This window comes from Lissotriton helveticus, chromosome 5_1, assembly GCF_964261635.1.
Source record: "Lissotriton helveticus chromosome 5_1, aLisHel1.1, whole genome shotgun sequence".
In the NCBI taxonomy this organism is placed as follows: Eukaryota; Metazoa; Chordata; class Amphibia; order Caudata; family Salamandridae; genus Lissotriton; species Lissotriton helveticus.
Window position 1 is genome coordinate 607,393,245 of NC_136065.1, and position 22,055 is coordinate 607,415,299.

General features: G+C 38.7%; 1 protein-coding gene across 1 annotated transcript in view; it reads right to left on the minus strand.

Annotated features, from left to right (window-relative positions):
• Positions 1-1,944: 1,944 nt before the first annotated feature.
• Positions 1,945-22,055, minus strand: part of BICC1 (BicC family RNA binding protein 1) — an 851,967-nt gene continuing 831,856 nt past the window's right edge. The window contains exons 18-21 of the mRNA XM_078642970.1: positions 20,753-20,909; positions 12,949-13,109; positions 4,697-4,796; positions 1,945-4,324 (exon numbers count right to left, since the gene is read on the minus strand). Coding sequence (XP_078499096.1) covers positions 4,194-4,324; positions 4,697-4,796; positions 12,949-13,109; positions 20,753-20,909 — 549 coding nt within the window. The 3' untranslated portion in view covers positions 1,945-4,193. The remainder of the gene's footprint in view (positions 4,325-4,696; positions 4,797-12,948; positions 13,110-20,752; positions 20,910-22,055) is intronic.

Sequence of the window (22,055 nt, forward strand, 5' to 3'; positions counted from 1 at the left end):
TTCTGTCCCAGATTGTGTAGTCTCCGGCGAACCATGCAGGCAAAGGGCTCCATAGCCAATGCAAATAATAAAAGTGACGGGCAACCTTGCAGAGTTCCCTGCTCCACTGCAAAGGCCTCTGATATCAAGGGACTGGTGTGGATCTTGGCCAGGAGTTCAGAATTAGGAAGCTTCGCCCATTTGACAAATGGCACTCCCAGGCCCATGCTAAGCTCCGTAGCATACAGAAAATGCCATTGTATAAAGTCAAACACCTTCCCAGTGTCGACTGAGATAACCAGAGCTTCCCTTGGGAGGAGCTCAAGATGGTCCAAGGCCAAAACGAATTGCCGTATAGTAAGCATAGTGATGCACGTGGGGGTAAAGCCAGTTTGAACCGGGTAAACCAGAGAGCACAAATGGGGGAATAACAGCTTTGCTAAAATTTTACTTAAAATTTTATAATCTCCATTAAGCATAGAAAGAGGGTGGTAAGAATCAAGAAGAGGGTCCTTATCTTTTTTGAGGGTGATACAACAGCTGCTTCTTGCAGCGAGGGCAAGAGCCAGCCTCACTGCCAAGAGTCACTGAAAAGAAACAAAAAGAACAAATGATGGACAGAATGCTGAACAAATCAAACATTCACCCCAGTCACAGATCTGGGTTAACTCCATTGTATTTTTTTGCTCGCCACGCAAGTTTGGACCGTAAACTAACATCCTGGGACCGGTTCTTGGGTATCTCACCTCATCAACCATGCTAGCTTGAATCCAGTGGCACAGTGTGCATGGGACCCATGTTAGGCCATACCCTTCCCACTTAGGGCGACAAAATCAAAAAGATCAAAAGATGGATGGAATATTGAACAAATCAAACATTTACCCCCAGCCACAAATCTGGACAAAACACACAATTATATGAGATAAAAAAATGTGTTTAGTGAATATCAACTTATGTGTGTGTAGTAAATGAATTTGCAAGCTTTCCAAGGACTTTAAGCAATAAAAGCGCAATTTATGAAAAGCTGAGATTGCCTTTAGACATAAGGAAGGCTTAGAATGGAGACATTAATTACTTTTATTCATCCGTATTTATCATTCAATCAACATTAAAAAGTTGGGTCATGTACCAGCTGTGGACAGTTGGCTCATTTGTTTAGCTATAAAGTATGGGATCATGGTGATTAACGCCTACTACCTCATTGCCCACATGCTACTGGGTATTAACAGCTGTTAATTTTCTTTATCTCTCATTATGCCTCTGCAGTCACTTTTTGCCCCATGATTTGTGAGTGGGCAGGTAACCGTGTTTAGCTTAATAAGGTCTTCTGCCTTTAGAAGATGGCAATAACAAGTAAGCATACATGTATTTGTTGAAACCAGTATACCCATATTTAACAGAAGACACTATAGTAATTTGGAGAAAAATCGAAGCTCAAATTTGCTTGAGTAGCCATAGCACACTCCAGTAAAAATTATTTATGAAATAAACTTTGACATATTTCAGTTCTAAAAAGAAGGCACCAGATAATTTCCACATAACTTAATTTACAATATCTCGGACATAGGTATTGTGGTAGCAAGTATTGGTGTAGTGGCAGCTGAAGGCCGCTATATCTTATCTGGATAATGGTGCCCCTCATCATACCTAAAAAGCAAATAACATGTTGCCTCTGAGTTTCGTAAACATTAAAAAGTAGCTTGGTCTTCCATTGTGTTCCTTTATGTGAGCACAGTCCTCTTGGTGATTTGAATTATCCTTATGACTTATGGTTGAGGACACCTTTCTTGTATTATAACATTCCTATAGATATTTTCCGAGTTGTAGAACCAATTTTATAAACTGTTAAGAGTCTTCAGACGCAAAAGTTATAAACATATATGTGGAACAATATGTTCAAAATCAGGACTACACACTATTTACTGACACATCACAAAAAACTATTATAAAATCAGACAAACTCACCAGGGGCTATGTACATTTATTTTCCTCCATACAAGTGATTAGTTTTGCAAAGTTCAGGTTTTTAATATTTATAATTCAACATCATTTAAAAAAATCACTAAAAAGCTAGAAAACCAAACAACAAATACAATCTGTATCTGATCTATATTTACAGATAACTGGTCGCTAATAGGGCTCAGAGTCAAATCTAACATTTACTATAATCTAATTGTTCAAATAGTTTGTGCATAATGTACCACTATTGGACAACACTGGATTGCATTCATGAAAAGTAAAATTCTAGTGCGAGTTAATTTCCTTATGCAGCCGTACCAAATACATGGATTATTATCTAACTTTGGTTTAAATGGTATCAGATCATTCTTGCAACAGGCCACATACAATTAATACCAAATACATGTTTTTCCCATGTTATAACACTACACGGCTCCTTAGTATGTGCAGGGGTAGGATCTATTGTTTATGAATCTAAAAAAAAGCATGTGCCACAGCGTTCTCTTCATGAAAGCACTGCATGCATACATCAAAAGGCTGTTTAGTGAGTATCAAAACCTAGAATGATTGCATTTTATAAAATAGAAACGCTCTAAACAAAAATAATAATAATAAAACCTGCAGATTCAGCCAGGAACAAACACTTTTTAGGGCCCTGTTGAACTGTCAGCATCCTATCATTACAATCATCTAAGTCTACAAAGTAACCAGCCCTTTTAAAGTGTCATAATCATTCCCTTTTCGCTGAACACTTTGTTGTGCTGATTTTTAAATGAACTGAAACAATTTTAACAAGTGTTGCAAAGGTGTACACCAACCCTTGATTGCATATAAAACTACTGCAAGTGGTCATTTAATGCCTTCATTTAAAACACTTTACAGTGGTTTTTATCTAACCTAAAACAATGGAAAAACATAAGATTTTACAGTACTCATAATTCACAATATTTCCTTTGAGAATGAATTTAAACAATTGATATTGTTTGGAAACAAAACATTGCATAGATGGCATACGACCAAAGGGGTTTGTTTTTGATGTTTCTCCTTGTTTAAAAAAACATCCAGAATTCTGGGTTCAATACATTTTGTAAAATGCTGGAGCCCTAACACAAATATATTGGCCTTTCACAGCTTAAGATGGCACCAAATTGATGACTCCATTTCCAGTAAGCGTGTTTTCTGTCATTAAAAACCAGCTCTACAGAGTTTCTCAGTACCTTTGTTGCATTTATACAACATTTTCAGAAAGCAACATCATAAAAGTAATTTTCTTTTCTGTATTGTGGCAACATATATGTCTTGTCAAATAAAACTACCATTGTCTTGTCAGACAGTGATTGTACAGTTTTTGTTTGATATATTTCTTTCATTCCCAATCAGAGCTGTTCAGTAGATCTCTGAAACTATGCAACTTTATAGAATCTGAGGATGTTTAATAACAATAAACGTCCTTTAAGTGGCAGTATAATACAAAGTAGCCTTTGCTTTCAAATGGCTAATACAATTCAGTTAAGCTTGATAGGTAGAAGTAAATATTAGGAGTACACACAGACAATAACGGAAGATCCATTATGATCTTTCACTGCATCTCTTACATTGAACTAGCTTCACTGTAAGCGTTCCTTGAATCTTAAATTAAGGGTAAACTGGGCGGCCTTCCTATTGGTATTCGATTAGTGATGGACTACTTTTAAAAAGTGTTCCTAATAATTTACAGAATAACGTTCTGCATAGATAACATATTGAGGAATGAAATGTATTATAGAAACACACAGCTAGACATAAGTGCCAATACAATTATTAAATGGCAATGAGTGGGAAACAAATCCACAGGACAAGGAAATCAGAACAAGTAAAGTGCAGAGAGACCTCCATAATTGTTTTAAGCAGTACCGGAAAAATCCTTCTTGGTATACCAAAAGGCCATTTCTCCTGGCATCCCAGCTGTCCATTCTTCCTTCATTAAACAAGATAACAATTCAGTGCATATAATGTAATTAAAGAAAATAAAATATTACAAAACAAACAAGGTTTTACTTGCAATTATGTCCAGTCTAAAAAAAGTAAAAATGTAATCCACATTTGGTGTTTTCAAAGAAAAGTTTTCATGTATTATTTGGCACAAGTTCTTCTGTAGACAAAAATGCTTTGGTCCTTTCCAACCTTCCTCTGAAGTGTTGAGAGTAGTGTGCAGTGAAGGGAGTCCACAGATTGAGTTTTTATAGCAGGAATATAAGTGCAATGCATGATCTCTGCTACCAGCGACCACTAACACTAGCAATGTCCGAGTGATACTGGCGTGGAAGCCTTCCACTGGCTCCTCCTTCCAGAAATGCGGAACGTATGTTTGCAGGTTCGAAAAGCTTCCGCCGATTTTTATTAAGTTCTAAAAGGAAGGAACAAAAGTTAGTTAAGCAATTGTAAAGATGTTGCTCACCCCAATGCAAATTGGTGAAATTGTTTTTGCACAGTTGGTTGCCAAACAAAACTAGATATTGACCTCACCTAGTAATTCATAGTTACCATGGCTCACGAGTTTGATAGCTGACTAAGCACTATATCCACACAAAATGTTAAAAAACTTGAAACAATGAAACACTTAATTAGAAAAAAACTATTTCCATACAGGCAAATTCCATAACCATAGAACTTACTAACAATAATGGTTTATCAGCTTGAAAATTAGAGCTCCGTGCATAAAAAATACCATTTACACTCATTCCAAAAATGCATAGTTTAAATATGAATATTAATTTACCTGATATTGCCAGGAGCATTTTTCTTCTTGCTCCAAATGTGGTAATACCTAGCTCTCTCAAATCTTGATCTGTGAGGGTAAGGAACGTTTGAAGGTCGATCTAACAAAAAAAATCCGTTCATGCTTTTAGTTCCTTTCAAAATCACATATTTCATTCTTAGAAATCTGAGCCCATTAACATGTCAATGATAAACAAGTAGTAGAACCAAACTAATTGTCCGTCAACATATAGTGATGCCTTAATTTTAAAATATTACAGTACTTTTGTATTGGGTCCATATGGAATTAGAAGTGTAAAACACTGACAGGTATAAAACTACATAAAGTAATTGAAGGACGGGATATAGATAGGCCAGATAGAAAATTATATTTGATGGCAAAATCTGAGATTATACAATATGCATTAATTCCCATAGAAAACCTCCATGAGTGAATGAAGATGCACAAAGCTCTAATTAAAACCGAGATGTTGCATCTCTTCAGGAATTTCAGACACTTTACAGAATAATCCAGCCCAAAATCAGACTGCACTATCTAAATTTTAGCAACATCTGTTCATTTACACATATAAAATTGTATGAAGTCTTTCGCACTCGCTTGTATGCGAATGGGGGATACAAACTTCAGTAAACTGAAGCTCTTGTTTAGATACAAGTCCCACTTTAAAAAAATAAACTCTAAAAAATTAACAGAAATCCCTGGGGTACTTTTTCAAGTTGGGTAAGTTATGAAAAAATAGTTGAGGAATTTGAGATGACAATTCCTACTGCATTTATGTTCTGCCCCCACACCCCTAGAGGCATTCACTAATACAGGATCTTAATGTGCTACATATGTGGCAATCTTTCTACGAAATTGTTGAAGTCAATGCTTTTCATTGACGGGAGGTGGCATCAGGAGCTACCCTGCAAAATGCTTTTATTTCCATTTTAATGCTTCGTTCTGCAAATACTCTCAGATGAATCAACATAATTATACATATCCAATTTAGGACATTTTTAATATAAAATGTTTTGCGAGCAAAATAATTTTAGAAAAAGAATCCAGTAATCCCAAACTGGATTTCACCTAAAATCTCATGTCACCATTACTAGTGGCTTGTGAGAACATTAGACAGTTAATAAATACTATATTAATCATTTACTGAACTTCATTTGTGAAGATCGGGAAAACTTGACTGGGAAAAGAATAGCATGTGATGTCCCAACAAGCTGGGAAAACAGTGGCAGTGACTAATTGGAGATTGCAGGTACCCTGAGAAATCCTAGGCTTACTCCTGTTAGTTAACGACACATGCAACAAGCGTACCTCAAGAAAGTTTGCAACATATTTTAGCAGCTATAAAATAACTTGAAAGCCCATGAATCAAACACTTGAGTCCCCAAACTAACGATTATAAGAAGAACAATGATGAGGAGAACAATGTAATAATTATAACTGACTTTTTGAAGAAAATGCAGACAATAGCAAAGAAACTAGTAAGGAACACAATATTAATATTACTCTTGGTTGGGAGGAGAGGGGTGACATGGCCTGCAGGCATCCAAGATGACTGCATAGAAACGCGGCTCCTGAAATAAGGAGCTTAAACCCCAAAATATGCGTTAGTAAATACACTCTTCCCCCTACTATTTCACTGCCTCCAAGAATTGGACCAGCACAGCACCTGCAGAATCGGGATCGGAGCGCTGGATGACAGAGAAGACAGGCTGAGAATGGCCTCTTTGACTTGTGGCTGGGGCCAGCATGAAGGACAGTGAAAATGAGGTATCCCTTTCTGCCATCCATCCCCATGTAGGGGTCATCATCAGGGGAGACAAGATGCAGCACAAATGACTGACAGTCGAGTAGTGCTGTGATCCAACAAAATCGACAGGAGCTGTGGGAGATGACGCAATCACCCATAAGGGAAGGAGGAGCATTCGCCTGAGACGAGCATGCACAGGAACGTTGGACCAGGGCTGGAAGCAGTGAGAGACTTCTCCTACATCCTCCCCCGAGTGAAAGTTGCGGAGGATGAGTAAAATTGCAGGCAGTAGCCAGGGGAGTGAATTGGGCCAGAGTGGGCCGAAAAAGACTGGAAATAGCATCCGCAACTGATGCAGAGGCAAATGCCTGTGCTGAGGATGAACAGCAGAACTGGACCCTGTAGGAGAGAAAGGCACAGCCAGTAGTAGGCCACAGAAAAGGACTGCAGTACGACACAGGTGGTGCATGCTGGGCTAATTGCCTCAGAGTGGGGACTCCACGAGACAAAGGCTATCCCACCCTGATAAGGGAGCTCATGAGAGGACCTGGTCTAAAGAGAACTTAGGCCAAAGAACCTAGCAGTAAAAGCAGTGGGTGGGGTGGGACTTCATTAACTAGGGGCTATAATTAATTAATAAAACATAGGTGTGGGCCGCCCAGGTGTGAGTTCCAAATTTAAAAGAACATTGTGGGACAAGAGGAGGATTCTTTTCCACCTCCAGACAGCATTTGGAGCGAAGACACTTGAAAGAGATGAGTTCAGACCCTGCCCTCCCTTCTCCCCGACACAATGTGGCAACCAAAACAATAAATCTAGAGCAGTGGTTCCCAAACTTTTGACTCCTGAGGACCCCCATTGAGTCACCACTGGAAGCCGGGGACCCCCAAGCAATTTGTATGATTTAAATTTTAAATATTAAAACAGTAATTCGAAAAAAAGACACGTGTGCACACAAAACAAATACTCAAATTACTAAGGATTTTGGGGCCAGATGTACGACCATTTCATTTAGCGCCTCGCAATTGGCGACACATTGCGAGTCGTAAATTCCGCTTCACTAAATAAAATGTACAACAGTGTGTTTAACACTGTTTGTGATTCCCAATGGGGTCGCAAATTGCGAGGCTTATTAATATTAATAAGCCTCTCGCAATTTGCGAGCCCATTGGGAATGCCAGCCCTCCCTGGGATGGTGGCCTGCTGGGCTCGGCAAACCACCATGTCTCGGACTGCTTTTAAATAAAGCAGTTTTTTTTATGCAGCCCGTTTTCCATGCATTTAAAAAAAAGAAAGAAAATGAAACATTTTCGCTTCATTTTGTAAGGGCAGGCAGTGGTCCCTGAAACCACTGCCTGCCCTTAAATAATCATTTTGCATGCATTCCCTTGGGGACCCCTTTCCATTTGCGAATGCATTTCCATCTACTTGAAGTAGGTGGTAATTGCAAGTGTTTTGCGACCGCAATTGCGGTCGCAAAACATTTGTACATGGTTTTGAGACTCGCCATTGGGAATGGAATGCCCCTTCCAAATAGCGAGTCGCCAGACCTATTCAGTAAGTCGCAAAAAAATTGCAACTCATGAAATAGGCTATGTACATTGCCCAATAGGTTTTTACATGCGCAAACAGGTTCGCAAACCCATTTGCGCATATAAAAACGGGTCGTACATCTGGCCCGTAGTATTTTATATTAAAGGAATTTAAAAAAAAGGAAAAAAATCAATGGGAAAGTTGGTGCTGCATCTCTGTGACTAACTTTTAAATTGTTGGTTTTATTTCACAGTACGAGGCTCCTGCTCCTGCCAGGGCCAGACTAGAAACCCAAAGCAGCCCTGGCAAATATTTTCAGACCAGTCCCCACATAGTGCACCCAAGTGCGGGGAGTGTGCCTGAACACTACAAAGGAAGCTTTGGGAGGCTCTCCCCCTTCAAAATATTTAGGAAACAATGGTGCATTCTACAACACATTTTTCATTATCTATCGAATTGTATTAGCTTTTAAAGAATAGTAAATGAAGACCTTACTATGCACTAGGATGCGACAATCTTTATTGGGGTTCTTCAATGATTCCCTTATTATCACACTCCAACAGTGCCTCTCATCGCTCCATAGCCCCTCTGTCACATGTATTTCATTTGTTTTATAGCATCTCTCATACCATTGTAGGATGTCAGTGCACTTTACATCACACAATGAATCATACATGAAAATCAGTGAATAGAAAATGTTACATAAGGTAAAGGGGACTACAAGGTGTAGTATTCACATGTCATTCATACTGGTAGGCATTTTTAAAGAGTGCTTGGTCTGGAAAAGCACAAACTCAGGATTCAGAACATAACACAGTAGCTTGCACTGACTTTAACATAAAAAATGTATTTTTACCCAACTAAACTTTTTTAGCAGCATCAGGATAATGAATGACTGGGAAAAACATAAGTAACTAACTGGTACCATGCAGTTTGCAAGCAGCTCTTTGATGACAGTTTATAGGTCCCTCTGCTAGATTAAGATTGTCACTTATGAAGTGCACAGTAACAAAAGAATCTCTGTGCTAAAAGCAGTAACCCACGGACCTATGAACATAAAATACTGCTTTTTAAAATGCATGTTACACGTTCTTTGCAGTAGGAATATTAACCCTCTGTGCTACATTAGTTAAGTCGAAGCTGCCACTGGACAAAACTCTCATCTCTTTCCAGCAGGTACATTAATCACTGGCATAATCTTGACACTTTTATCATTGCTCGAAAGCTGCTAATTATACAAGAACCTTTGCTGTGCTTTTAAAACTGCGGCCTACTGACCCCCTGGGAATGTCTCACGGACCCCTGGGGGTCCGCGGACCCCAGTTTGGGAAACACTGATCTAGAGCGTTGGGAACCACAGGTGGGGTGGATGAGTAATATGGATGGCTATGTAGGAGATATAAAGAGGGTTTGAAAAGGAAATGGCTCACCCCTCCAGATAAGCAACAGTGAGTACCACCTCCCCCCAACAAGATCTTGTCCTAAACCCAGTCCCTCCCCCCATGAAGTGATCATGCTCCTGCTGGTGGAATTGTTTTAAGGCACAACTGTGACTGACATTGGCACTATCACCCATTCATTGAGACACAATGGGCCTGGAAGAGGAAAAAAACACTCAGCAATCAAACTTGTACAGATTTGCAGTGTCACAGACTAATAGCAACGACACTCCTGTGGAGACCCTGCGGGGGCAATTCAGAGGAGTGTGTAGAACATAAAAAACTCTCCCTAAAAGACATTATGGTAGCAATACAGGAAGTCAAATAATCACTTCAACTCAAAATATACTCTGTAACAGTTGAGGTTAGTCTGCTGAGAGCAGATACAGAAAGATGGGTAATGGGGCCACACATACTGAAACAATGATTGCCTCATTCAAAGAAGAAAAGACACTGAGGGCTACAGTAGACCAGCTCCTGAAGGAAAGCGGCATTGCACAAGCTAGAGGACTAGAAAGGACGCTCATAAAGACACAAGGAAGTTGGGGTATCCGTGAGGGTAGAGGGGTCCAGTGTTAAACTGTTTCTAGAAGACTTTATCCTTCAAAAGCTTAAATCTAAAAGTCTCTCAAACTTTTTCTCCATCAAACGGGTCAAGAGATCCCCGATCCTGGCACCAAAGCCCCATGCCTCTCCAAGAATAATATTTGTTTATACCTATGCTCTGAGTCCAATCTTGATTGACGGCCGCAGCGTAGAGCCGTATTTGGAAAGAACGGGAAACGTTCGCAATTCATTCGTGTTCCGTCGTATAATGATGAGTGTATGGACAAATGATCGTAACCAATCCGATCGTTATTAGGTCCTCTACCGCTAGACAGTCGGTATCAGCATCTGCAAGCATCAGACTATCGCTCTGCAGTTCCATCAAGATCGGACTCCCTGAGCCGATAAACCTAAGTGCACATACATCAAAACCTGTCCTGAGGAAGACCCCAGAATGAGGATCATTTAACCCTTTGTAATCAGGGGTCGAAACGTCGACAACCTTCTACCTATCAACATACACTATAGGATTGTGAAATAATCCATTATTGTCCTATGTGTAATGTATTAGTATGGGAACTTTTGACCGAAAGTAGGCTGTAAAGGTTCTACCATATATCAATGAATTGTGTCTTTATCACAACGCCTTTAGCCTGTCCCTCACTGACCCAACCACCTCCATCCTACTCAAATTTCTTTTCCCTTTTCTTGCACCTATGAGCACTGTAATATATTGTATAGAATGCTATCATGTACTCTTAAAAATGTTGAAATTGTTTTGAGCCAAAGAAGTATGTACTGACACAGATGGCTGAATGAATTAAATTGAGGTTCATCTCAGAAGTAATCGCCTTTTTTCTTCAATTATTGAATAGTCTTGCGCTGAATTGTATTTATAATTGAACACTACACCGACCACTTCACATTTGTACCCATAAGTGTATTGGATGGGCTGCAATTAAATAATGGAAATGCCATAGTTTTGCATCAGTCATCGTTACAACTATTCACATCAAATGCTAAAGCTGAGCCATTGACCTCATTTTTGCCAATGAGCAGAATACAGAGCAATTTCATTGTTAGGTTCCTAGGCCAGGATAGGTATTAACTGATATTGTGCTCAAAGCAGACTTGTGCAAAGGATGAGGCTGCTTCAGCCTGTTCAGGTGAATTCTGGTAGTGTAGAAAGTGCAAGTCACTTCAACACAGCAAGCACCTAGGCCTTGTGGGTTGCAAGCCACTTTATACCCCTGTTTTATTCAGAAGTAGGTTGCCTACATATCAAAAAGGGTTATTCTGATGTGTTTGCTTGAGGCTACAGTAGTTAAGGACTGCCAGCAGTGCAGTTTCCCAAGCAAACTCCGCTTTACCTAAAGCTCAGATATGCACCACATGATTAGTCTGTTATTCTATGTTTAAGGGCCAGGGCAAACACAGTGGGGACACGATTAGGAGCCACTCACAGTCAATCTATGTCAGCATAGCTAATAAAAAACAGGCATACCCATGCACTTGCACTGATTAAATTACAATTAATAGGCATATGTGTGCAAAATATAGTTCTGATTTCACCAGCAATATGAATGTTTGCATCATGTCTGACTCTGCAAACAGTCCTGGCAGAGATTATCTATCATTTCTGGAACACTAGAGGGCAACATATTACCAGAAAGGGAGAACAAATATATGTGTACATGATTCAACCAATGCTTCTAAACTCCTTAGGATAGTATCAGAACTTCATTTTTCCTCAGTTTATAGCTTCCGTGGGTAGTTCATTAAAAGACCAACTACAAAAACTGTAGTTAGTCATCAAATGCATGTTAACACACAAACCTAGAGACAGTCTCCTCTCTGTGAAACCAATTTCCATACGAATGCCCCCACTGCTCTCTCCAACATCTGATCAATCAAAGTGAACTTCATGTAGGGGGTGGGGGTGATGGGGCGGCGAGCAAGGTGCCCTAAAGCTTTTCTTTTTAACATGGTGAGAGGTAAATGGGACAGAAGTAAAGGAGAAAGGCTAAGCCACCCCAGCGAAAATTGCACAGAGAAAACACAAACAAAGGTTGGAATGGAGAAGAACCTGTTTGTGCTGAAAGTTCATTCTAGGGCATCAAACATCGTCTTACTATGAAATCAAGGGTGGTGGCCTTACCCTGCCTCTTCCTGGCACTGAGGGGTGCAGGACAGGTCCACCCTTGACCTGGGCTTTGGCTAGGCGTTGCCCAAGGCAGAAGCACTTTTAGAGCATGTAGTGTAGGACCTCCCCCTTGAACACTGGGCTGCAGCTGCATCCCCTGCAGCGGTCTGTTGGGGGATGGAGTCCCCAGGTACTAGCAGGGTCCAGAGATGCTGGTGACCCCAAAACAGCACAGCAGAATCACCCGCAGAGAAACATGGCAGAAGCGCTTTTAGCACGTGTAGAGGAGGCGCCGGCCCCTTGATTACTGGGATGTGGCCACACCTCCTTTCAGAAGGCAAAGGGGTGTATTCTTACTTCTGCCACAAAGACTCGTGTTACCAGTCTTTCCAGGTTGGGAATTAATCACCTCCAAATTTGGTGGGGGTCTAAGCAATGGGGTTTCCCCACGGGAAAAAATATTTCCCCCCTAGAGAAAAATGTGTGTTTCCACGGGGCAGTCAGTTCCCCTGTGCAGAGTTCTCCCCTATTGAAAATTTGGTAGACAGTGCTTTCCTAACAGTAAAATCTTGCTATTTTCCCAGGGAATCCACCTTGATACTCATGCCAGAAATCACTTTTCATGAGGAGTATGTGAATCCCAAAAAATTGTAAATATGCAGTCACATGCAAGTGTATAAATATTATAGCTTAGATTTCCTATTGTTTTTGGGTATAGGGCTCACTATGTTCAACAGTATGGACGATATGAGATGAGCCATTAAAATCATATATATTATTCTGAGTAGATATTGCTCAACATAAATTATGTGGTAATATGTACACCGTGATAAAAATCACTCACCTCTTGCTGTTGGAACACATCTGTGTATTTCCCCAAACCTAGCTTGCTAAAGAGTTCAGGCAGATCAGCTCCTTTGAAAGACCCATTCAGATTGCAGCCATTGCTTCCAGTCATTGAGGATATGCAGTCCATGTAATTGCTGCTACTGAGATAATGCTCAGCTGAAAGAACAATGTTCTAGTCATAAGAGATGTTCAAGTGAGCACCAAATACCATAACAAAATTTGAATAAAGATTGCATTTTGTAATTAAATGCACTAATAATGTGCATATTTATAAAACAACATTGCAAAGCAACATTCCTTCATGCTCAACTAATATTGTTACAGTACATAAATACCACAGGCAGCAAGGGAATGACCCGATCTTGCAGAGCTTGAGGTTTGCATCGGCCTACAGTGTACATCCACCCAGTACAGTGGCATATCTACAGCCCCCATGGTGAGGGGGGCCCTTGAGCTCCAGGGTGCCCGCTCTGGCACCAAGCACAGGCAGCCGGTCCCTGGTGTGAGAGCTCCTGACTGGGTCAGGAGCATGGAGGGCCCCCCTTGACGCACTTGGCAGGGGGCCCCTGCAAGGTTTGTTACACCGCTGCCACAGTAGGCTTCAATTTCAATTGTTTATCTTTACCTTCCTTTTGTATGATGTAATAATCTGCAAAAAACATATTCAGCACCTCTATAACTATTAGATATGTCAAGTAGGCTAAGGTTTACAGAAAGAGTATAGTAACAGTTTTTAATATGACAAATGTATTGAACAACACTCTACTGCAGACCATCAATGAATAAGCTACAATTAGCTCTCCTAATATTTTTGGTTCACAAAAATACTGTTTTTTATAATATCCCCAGACTAATCAATATATAGTAACACTTCTCATACAACTCCTTTTTGAGTAGCTTTATGTGAATTAAAGCAGACAAACTCAGGCTCATTAAGCAGGATCTTCAACTGTCAAACCAAGGTAAGTTCCCTGATGGGTGAATTTGCATCCAAAGGAGTAAAGTCATATTTTGAAGTTTGTTATTCATAAATCTAAGTCTATAGTGGAAAAGTAATTTAGCTGCCAAATGAATTGAAAAATACTCCAGAAGATATACTAACCAAATTCTGGGTGCATTGTGATCAAAGAAGGACTGAATGGCACTGATTATTTGCAATATTTCACGGTAAAAAGTATAGGACGAGGGTAAGGATATGGATATGCACGTTCTAAATATGGTATGTTGGCAACACCAGTGGATTTATCCAAGCTAAACTCTGTTGAAGTGAGGTGAACCTTTAATTTACTCAGCTGGCTAGAAAAAGTTGTATTGTCATGTATTTGAATTTTTAATTTCACTTGCTAGGTGAGCAAGAAAAATGAGTGAGTTTTCGGTAAGGCAACACAATTCTACAACCATTTTTTTTTATTAAACTTGGAAACTTCAAAGTAAGCCATGATGGCAAGACCATGAATTCTCAATTCTAGAGGAAGCCAATCATTATGAGGAACGTATTTTGGTATTAAAAGGGTGACCACCGTCCCCAGGAAAAATGTTCACTAGCATTTTAAAAAGAAATGACAGTGTTCTCTATGGGTGACAGATGAGAAGTGGAGAGAAGAATGGTGGTCAGAAGACTGACACATACTTCACTAGAGATAATACAACTTCCAGTGGATTACTTGGGATAGGGATCCCAAAACTTTAAAACTGATTGGAACTCTGCCCAAGTAGTTCAAGTAATGAAATATAAGAAAACATTTGGACATAGACATATGACTTATGATTGCTACACTATTTTAGAAAGCAAACATTTTTAGTGTGGGGTAAATGCATTAACAGGTTCTGAAATAAACTTGTAGTTAGGGAGGGAAAGACATGGTTTATATCGTTGCTCTCAGTTTGATATTTCAATGAAGACTAGGACAAATAAATTAATCGATTTGATTCAAAATCTTTAAGCGGTTTTGAAGTAAAACCACAGAAGTACACAAAACAAATCCATAATGTGTAAAAAATAATTCATCATAACATTACATCTGGCATAAAACACTAACAATAAATGCACAATACAGCACAATTCATTAAAACATTTCAAAGATCATAATAGATAAGGTGTACAAAGTTAGCAAGATATAAAAACTAGAATACCCACATCACTAGATGACATGGTTCACAAAATGTTTCAAAACTCATTGTCAATAAAGTGCAGAAAAATATCAATATAAAAGCTACAGTAGCTGATTGTTTTACCAGCCAGCTCGTTGTAAAGTGCTAATGCAATTTAGGATGTTTATTTATTTATAAAGTTTTATATAGCGCGAACTTGATTCCGAAGGATATCAGAGCGCTTTACAATTTGAGGCAAAGGTAACAAATCAGAACATTAGTCTAACATGGGGAATACTTGAGTCTGGGAGGTTGACCTTTCACTTTGCAGTCCTGTAGGTTCATTAAGTTTTAAGGTTAATACTTAAGAAGCAAAAGCTTTAGATCCCTCTTGCCCAAGTGTGTTATACTATCTGGTTAATCTAGCAATGAAGGATCATTAAACTAGACCACCTCTCTTGAGATATACAGGAGCCCAGGATTCTCAGTGCATTATCTCATCTTAAACAATCACTTATAATTGCTTTTGTTAACTTGTTCTCTTCTTTACTCTAAATAGAGAGCCACAACTAGACAGGTTTCACTGCTAATAGGTGTTCCAATTGTTGCATTCCCAATTCCCTGTGTGCTATATAGGCTGATGTAAATTATGGTGTGGCAAGTAATCACAGTGGACCAATATTCTCTTGCATTTGTAAAATAGTGAATTCTGCATAACTCCATACCCCCCTGCCATAAAAGGCTGGATCTAATGATGGAGACCATCTACCAAACTAGTTTACAACCCAGCTTAATGGCAAACCTACAAATGCCCTCACAAGCATGTACCTGTTATTTTCAATGTATTTTCAATGTGTTTGGTCCAGGAACTGCTATAAGCAAGAAGAATATCTAGATAGGAAAATTAAGTGACCATTTTGATAGGTGTACTGTTGATGTAATGAACATGTGATTTGCACACTTCCTTTCCACAGATCATTGCGTAGGCTTTTGTAGTATTCCCTTCACAACTCAACTACCTGTTGTCTGGAACTATTCAACATGTTACCTGCTTGAATAAATCATCTTTAATTACATCCTACCTGCGTGGACCTCCTTACTACAGTTTTCTTTAGATTTATTTGGAGTTCCCTGTCCTCCATATGTGATGTGAAGTGATCCATTAGTCTTTGCAGGCCATTTTTGGTCCTTGACAATAGGGTAGCATCATCAGCACACAGGAGGACAGGGACTGCCCTTCCATCCACTTGTGGTGAGTCAGTGGCCTCATCCTAGAGCAGGCTATCCACACCATTTATATTTAGAAGAAACAAAAAGGGAGCCAACACACACTCCTGCTTAACTCCTCTCTGGGTTTTAAACGATGGAAAACACTTTATATTTGGCCCATAGTGCACACTAGCTACTAACTTCCTGAATAACTGAGATAATAATTACACTATTTCTAGCGGTGCACCGATAGAGGGCAACGTTTAATCAACATTCGATTAATCAAAATAAGACTCATACTGCGTTCGGACAATACTGCGTTCGGACAAAGACTGCATTGATACATTGAGTGATATATACATTTTGACTAAACTTCCAAGGCGTTTTAACTCAATTTGAATTTCTGATTTTTTTTTATAGGGCATCTATTAATTGTTGGTTATTGGAGCACAAATATCCAGTGGTGGGGAGGTAGAGTCTGAAATGACTGCAATTCCGAAAGTAATCTGAAGAGTAGGTTCGCAACAATATTATTCAATTCCAAAAACAGGTAGATGGGTCAATAATATAAACTAATTGTTTTAAAACGGTTCATTGTCACCAGTACAGTGCCCACAAACGACAGTCTTTCTTTCCCAGCGAAATATGTTTAAAATGCCCGAAAGATAGTGGACACTGACACTTATATGGAAGTATCCATAGCTGTTTAAACCCTAGGATGATGAATACTTACATTTAATATGTTGAAAGTAGAAACTTAGAAGGATGCCAGAAAATCCACTCTACATGATTTTTCTGATATAAAATATTATAAACCTTATTTGATGGAATTGGCCCACAGGTTTTTATAGATGATGAGAAACGAATAGCCATACACTGATAATGAATGAGCATCCCTTCAGGGGCATAAAGCAGGTCCCTGGAGCCCCTCTGGGGCAGGGGGCCTCCAACCTTTCCGGAGCCCATAGTGCTACAGAGGAGCTCCATTGCACCCAAGGACAATGAAAATCTGTGAGATAAGGGAGAACCAGAGGCCACTCTTCATATTATACAGCTCCCCCTACAACAATTACTTTGCAGCACTGCACCCTTTAATCCCGGAGGTAACAGATTGGCTAGTGTGAATACCTACATGTATTGTAAATATATATTTTTTTATTTTTATTTATTATTTTATTTCAACAATCAATCATGCATGGAGCAGAATACAAAATCAGAATAGGTATCATATTGAAACAATACATCCAGAGTAACTAACAAATTAAACAAATATCTTAAATCCATTTAGAAATCGGATCCCAGTTTTTTAATCCCAGCCTTTTTTTCCTTATCCCCTTACGTCTATACATAGCCATTTCTAATTGATATATAGAAAGCAATTTACACTGCCATTGATGAAAAGCTGGGGGTTCAGTATCAATCCAACGAGAAGTTATGCAAAAACGGAAAACGGACATACAGATAAACAGAAAGACTTCTTCAACAGTAGGCCTAATCCCAGAGTGATCTGCTTGAAGACCAAAAATTACCAATTCAGGAGTAAATTTGTAAACAATCCCTAGCTTATTATTAATAAAAAAATCAATGTCAGTGATAAAGCGGGAGAGTTTCTCACATTTAAAAAACATATGAATAGAGTCCGCACCCGTCTCTTTGCAGCGATTACATCTTGATTCACCCCGACCTTCCACTTCGCTATTTTAACAGGAGAATAATACAAATCGAAGATGGACATATAGTGTTGGCTTTGGAGCGATCCATTAAAAAGTATCTTAGTTGATAACTCAATTGATCTTCCCATGTCAACAATTGCAATACCTAGTTTCCTTTGCCATTTATTCTCTATTAGAGACAAATCATCTTCGAATTGATTAATGGTAATTTGATGAACAGGTCCTATTTTCTTTGCTTTCCTGCTAATCTCTAGTATCTTATTTGGGTTCATACAACAGTGAGTGAGAAGACCTTTTGATTCTAGAAAACTCCGAATCTGAAGATACTTTAAAAAGTGATTCTTCGGTAATCCATATTTAATTTGAAGAGCAGAAAATGAAATGAATTGAGTATCTTCAAATAAATCTCCCAATACCTGAATTCCGGAGAGGAACCATCTTTTTATGATTGAATCATGAAAGACAGCTGGTAGGGCTGGATTATTAAGAACTGGAAAATAATAAGTAATAACACCTGGTACACAGATTTTTTTCCTAATTTGTCGCCAAATTAAAAAGCCAGCTAGAATAATTTTAAATTTAGTCTTTTTATAGTAATTGGGTTCAATTATTTTGACTAAGCATTGAGGGGCCGCTTTACCTAACAGTAGTTCATAAACTGAGGGATGTACTGATTCTTCGGTAATGATATCCGGGAAGAGGAGTATACCCATATATCTTAAAGAAAGAAGCCAGTAATACAACCGAAAATTAGGGACTCCCCACCCACCCTTTGTCCTTGGTAAAAAACACAATTACAGGGCCCGCCTAGAGCGATGGTACCCCCAGAGGAATCTGGAAATCATTCTGTCAATTTTACTAAAGTAATATGACGAAAATAAGAGAGGTATAGTTCGGAATAAATATAAAAATTTGGGGGAAATTAACATTTTAATTATATTAACATGACCATAAAGTGAAAAATGTAAGTTATTTAATCTCTCTAAAGTTTTGTTAGATGAGTTTAATACGGGTTCGATATTTAATACATGTATTGTAAATAGCACATTAAATATGTGGCGGCTTCCTGGGTGAGTATTGGATCCCACAGGGGAGTGATTCTATGCCATCTGGTGATGGTAATGATCCACAGTAGTAGTGATATATAATTGGAACCTTTACATTTTTACTTTCTTTAAGCACAATATTGTTATGAATTGTTTGGTTCTGAATCCCCAATATTACCCGTCTTTGTTAGACCCCCCCAAAGATCATCCCTAGAAATAATTGTTTTATTGTCATGTGGTCCTGAAGAAGGCGGTTGGACGCTGACCGTTTGCAGAACAGTGATTGCAGCCTACAACGTCTCAATGGCTAAAAATCAAAACTGTTTTTCAACTGTTGGTTGCTTTATGTGTGTGTAGAATGCGGTGTCCTATAATGAATTTAGTGTATGATAGGTAGTTATTGTAATGTGTGTAGGAGAGTGTTGATTGTTGTGTAGGGGGCCTCTTTCTGATTTATTCTGATCATATGTATACAGACTAGATATTTTCTTTAATGTGAAACACAGGTCTATGTCATAGTACATGAAAGGAATTATTAAAATGTACTTGTAGAACTGCTTTATGAGCGGTGTACATTGAGAATAATGAATATGACACAATATAAGAAAAATGAATACACCTTAGTCTATAAAAAGATTTTGCATTTGTAGCCCAATATTATTTGGGGAACAGAACCAACAGCACTAGTTAGACATCAGCGAAGAAATACAGGTCAAGCGGGATTGTGTTCTATATTATTGTGTCCCAGTTCGACCACACTCCACTCTCATTCCTCCTCAAAAATGAACACTTGACCATGAGCACTTTTGTTTGCACCTTTCACACTTGTGAATGTTTAAATTTTACTTGAGAACTGAATATTTAGAGGCCACATTTTATTTTAAAAGGAGAATGCACCAAGGCCCTTTAAAACAATATTCTGATCAATTCACAATTATTAATTTACTGTAGTACCTGGCCATCAAGTACTGTTACAGATTATGGTAAAATATGAGTTTTTTGCTTATGCTAGCAATGCATAGAAAAACGTAATCCCTGAATCACTAGAGCAACACTGAATACATTGTTTTCCATGGTTTCTTTGCATATCTGAGCAATTACAGACAGGGACCAACTAGAGTTGATCCTGCCTAAACATGAGACACTCCACTACAAACTGCAATCCCATGTCCCTTCCAAATCAACACAAACCACTCGCTGTGATTCAAAATAACTGGATCTGACTGATAAAGTGAAGGGGGAAAGGAATGCACCTTTTACGCTGCCTATCATTTCACAGTATTAAAGTGACACAATGTGACTAGTATTGTTTATTCCATTCATGTTTCACACTCTACTGTCAGATAATATGGCTTTCAACTTTTTTTTTTAGATTTAAATATGTTTCGACTGCTCAGAGTTTTTATACTCCTAATAGCGTTAATTCTTTTTTTTCCATTTCTACCTTGGTCATTCTCATAAAACTTTTTTACATTCTCTTGTTGAGTCTTTAATTACATTGTGCCATCTTAAAGTGTGTACAGTACTTTGACGTAAATTGCTATATAAATCCAAACAAATGAAATGAAGGACAAATAGCATTTCAACAAGTAAACAAACACAAAGTATTATTTTCATAGGCCAACACATCATTTCAGAAGCTCTCAACTTCGATTCTAGTAAAACAGCACACACTGTCTAAAAACTAACCAGAACAGTTTTTAAGAGACCACCTCACATTGTTATGCTATTATGCTAATTTACAATACATTTGCAGGGTTAAATCATTTTTTAGACTTACTTGATTTGTTTTGTTTTCGCTTAGGACTTCCAATTGATGAAGCATATTCACTATGTATTGTACTGTCAATTCCATTACGTTCCCTCCAGTTATCAGAGTCACTACAGTTTCCAAGATGTTCACGACTGTTTGTCCGTGAGAGAGACATTGGTGAATCCTAAAAGAGGCCCATTAGAGATCATTATATACATTCAATGTGTCCTGGGGCATCTAGCATTCTATGACAGAGGTGAAGAAAATCTAGAACAGTGATATACAGCTATTCAATTGCATTAATCATTAACAAGAGTTTAAGTTTAATGTCTTCAATGACTCTTCAAAATGGATCTTTGAAGAAACACAGATCTCTGGTATATCTTATAAATACAGACACCCTAGCCAGTCTTTCGGGGCACTCATATCCAGAATTGCCACTCTGTTTCGAATCTTTAGACCACTTTTAGCAGGTTGGAGATTTAGGTTCATTTATCCTTCTTTGGGCCAGAAAAAATCTTCACAGAGTGCTGAGTGGGTAAATGCCATTTGTTAAAAATCTTAAAACCTAACTGCTCTTATTTATTATGGAATGTTTTATTGTAACTGGCCAGATTAATCTAACTACGTTGAAAGATAAATACCATGTAGATAAGATAGCTCAGTGTACTAATGGATCCATGGTTGTAAAAGTGTAGTTTATTTTTTATTATTTGAAGACTTACATATAGCTCAACTTTATCTTTTGTTTCGATAAGTGGAACTATATGCATCACTGATCAAGGCTGCTGGACAGCCTAAACACATCTAATATGGTTTTGGTGGCACACTATTAAAGAACACTGTAACTATTGGCATTACTGGAGTTTCCTTGGTGCAGAGTCGGCACACTCACTGTAGCACAGAAGGGACAATTCCATATGCTGCAATGTTCTTTCAAGTTTATTAACGTGTCACTGAAACTATATCAGATGTGTTTTGGCTGTCCTGCAGCCTTGCTCACTGAGTGGTTTCGGTGGCAAGCTAATAAAATTGGCAGAACATTGCATCTATTGCCATTGCTGGAGTTTCCTTGGGATAGGGGAGATGAGTTGGCATAATGGCTACGGCGGACATCATCAAATCTAGGGAACCGGGTTCGAGTCTCGGCAGGGACGCCAACATCCTGTGACTCTCGGCAAATCACTTAATCTCGCCGTGCCTAACAAAAAAAATGTATGTGTCCTCACGTAAACGAAACTGGTGCTTGTGTAAAGTGCTCTGATACCCAATATCTTCGGGTCAAGTTTGCGCTATATAAAACTCAGTAACAAAATAAATAAATAAAAAC